The sequence below is a fragment of the Cyphomyrmex costatus genome, unplaced genomic scaffold, assembly GCF_001594065.2.
Source record: "Cyphomyrmex costatus isolate MS0001 unplaced genomic scaffold, Ccosl1.0 scaffold1205, whole genome shotgun sequence".
Taxonomy (NCBI): Eukaryota; Metazoa; Arthropoda; class Insecta; order Hymenoptera; family Formicidae; genus Cyphomyrmex; species Cyphomyrmex costatus.
In genome coordinates, this window is record NW_017275180.1 from 1 (window position 1) to 1,417 (window position 1,417).

Below are 1,417 nucleotides of genomic sequence, written 5' to 3' on the forward strand. Positions count from 1 at the left end.
CCACAATTTCCCAATCTTCAGGCTTAGACGGAAAGCATATTACTTTTTTTTCTTCTAGTACTGTAATGATAGCCTGCAATGTCTCTGGTACAATCTGCGACAGAGTATTTGGAGCAATTCTTGTGGAATATGCAAGATCTTGAAAAGAGTTACCAGTTGCTAAATATCGGAGGGTTGCACTCAGTCTCATTCGAGGAGAAATTGCATCTCTCATTAGGGTATCTTGTTTTTCAATATATGGTGTAACAAGAAGTAATATCTCTTCCATAGCCTCTTCGTGCATTCGAGTATAATTTGTAAAAGATCTTGGATCTTCAGGTCTATATATATACAAACAGGGAATATAAATATAACTAAAAATAATACAAAATAATTTAAATGAAAATTTTAAATTGATAGAATTTTATTCACCCTAATTCATTAAATAACATTGTAAGAGCACTATCGTGCGTGCTTCGACGTTGCAGCCACTGTCGACTCCACAAACGACGACGATAATAATGATTCTGTTGTTGTCGTCGCAATATTTCAATAATTAAAAATATTGCTACTGCACATCTACGACGATGTGCTATAGCAACAATTTGTTCCATGTAAGATTTGGTAAAGGTCAAATGAATAATCACCTCAAAAATCGTTGAAATTATACTCATTCGACGCATTTTTCCATGAAACAAAATAAATGCAGAAAAAGCGTCGCTCTTGGCTGCCTCACGAACCGAGACATTTAAGCGTTAGTTCTACTCAGGTTAGGAATTCCAGTTACTCTGTTGCTCAGCCAGTACGAAAACTTGCATCGTCTGAAGCCAAGCTAGCAACACAGCCAACAGCACAGCCAGCACTGCTGCCAACACGGCAGCAAGCACGCAAATCCTGCTAGCAATCCAGCAGGAAAAAAAGCACCGTGTGCCGCTGGCTTAACATCAAAGGTGCCGACAGAGAGTTGCGCTACTGTATATACTGTGATGTAATCCTTCCACCATGGTATTACAACCATGGTCTGTGCTCCCCGCTTAAACAGTCATAACCATGGTGGAAATATACATGGTGTGTTCAGAACTCGTAAACCACGCCCCTTTTCAACGCGATTGTCACCGAAAAACATAGGGCGGCCAACTTAGAAAGGTTGGCAGTACTGAATTAGTAGTGTCTCTTTTATGCATGCGCCGTGGAGCATCTATCTCAGTCTGTCTTTAGCCGTCTCCTGAATGAAACGTGCAGGCCTGTTATTTTGAAATTAAAGTGAAAATTTGAAGTAAAATGATGCGGTGTATTGTTAAAGCGTGTAAGAACACCAACATAACGTCTACTCCGGAGGAAGTAAGCTTCCACAAGTTGCCGAATAATACCATTATGCGTGAAGGGTGGCTTAAAAACATAGGAAGTGTAATTCCATCCAATACTCTAAATGGTAAGT

The 1,417-nt window shown here is 39.7% G+C and overlaps 1 protein-coding gene across 1 annotated transcript; it reads right to left on the reverse strand.

The window, feature by feature from the left end:
* Nucleotides 1-43: 43 nt before the first annotated feature.
* On the reverse strand, nt 44-662 carry LOC108779604 (uncharacterized; the record flags this gene model as incomplete). Its single annotated transcript, XM_018547054.1, has 2 exons — nt 412-662; nt 44-320 (listed from the first exon to the last, which is right to left on the reverse strand). Coding segments are annotated over exons 1-2 (528 nt in total), but the record flags the coding sequence as incomplete, so codon positions are not given.
* Between the last annotated feature and the right edge of the window lie 755 nt (nt 663-1,417).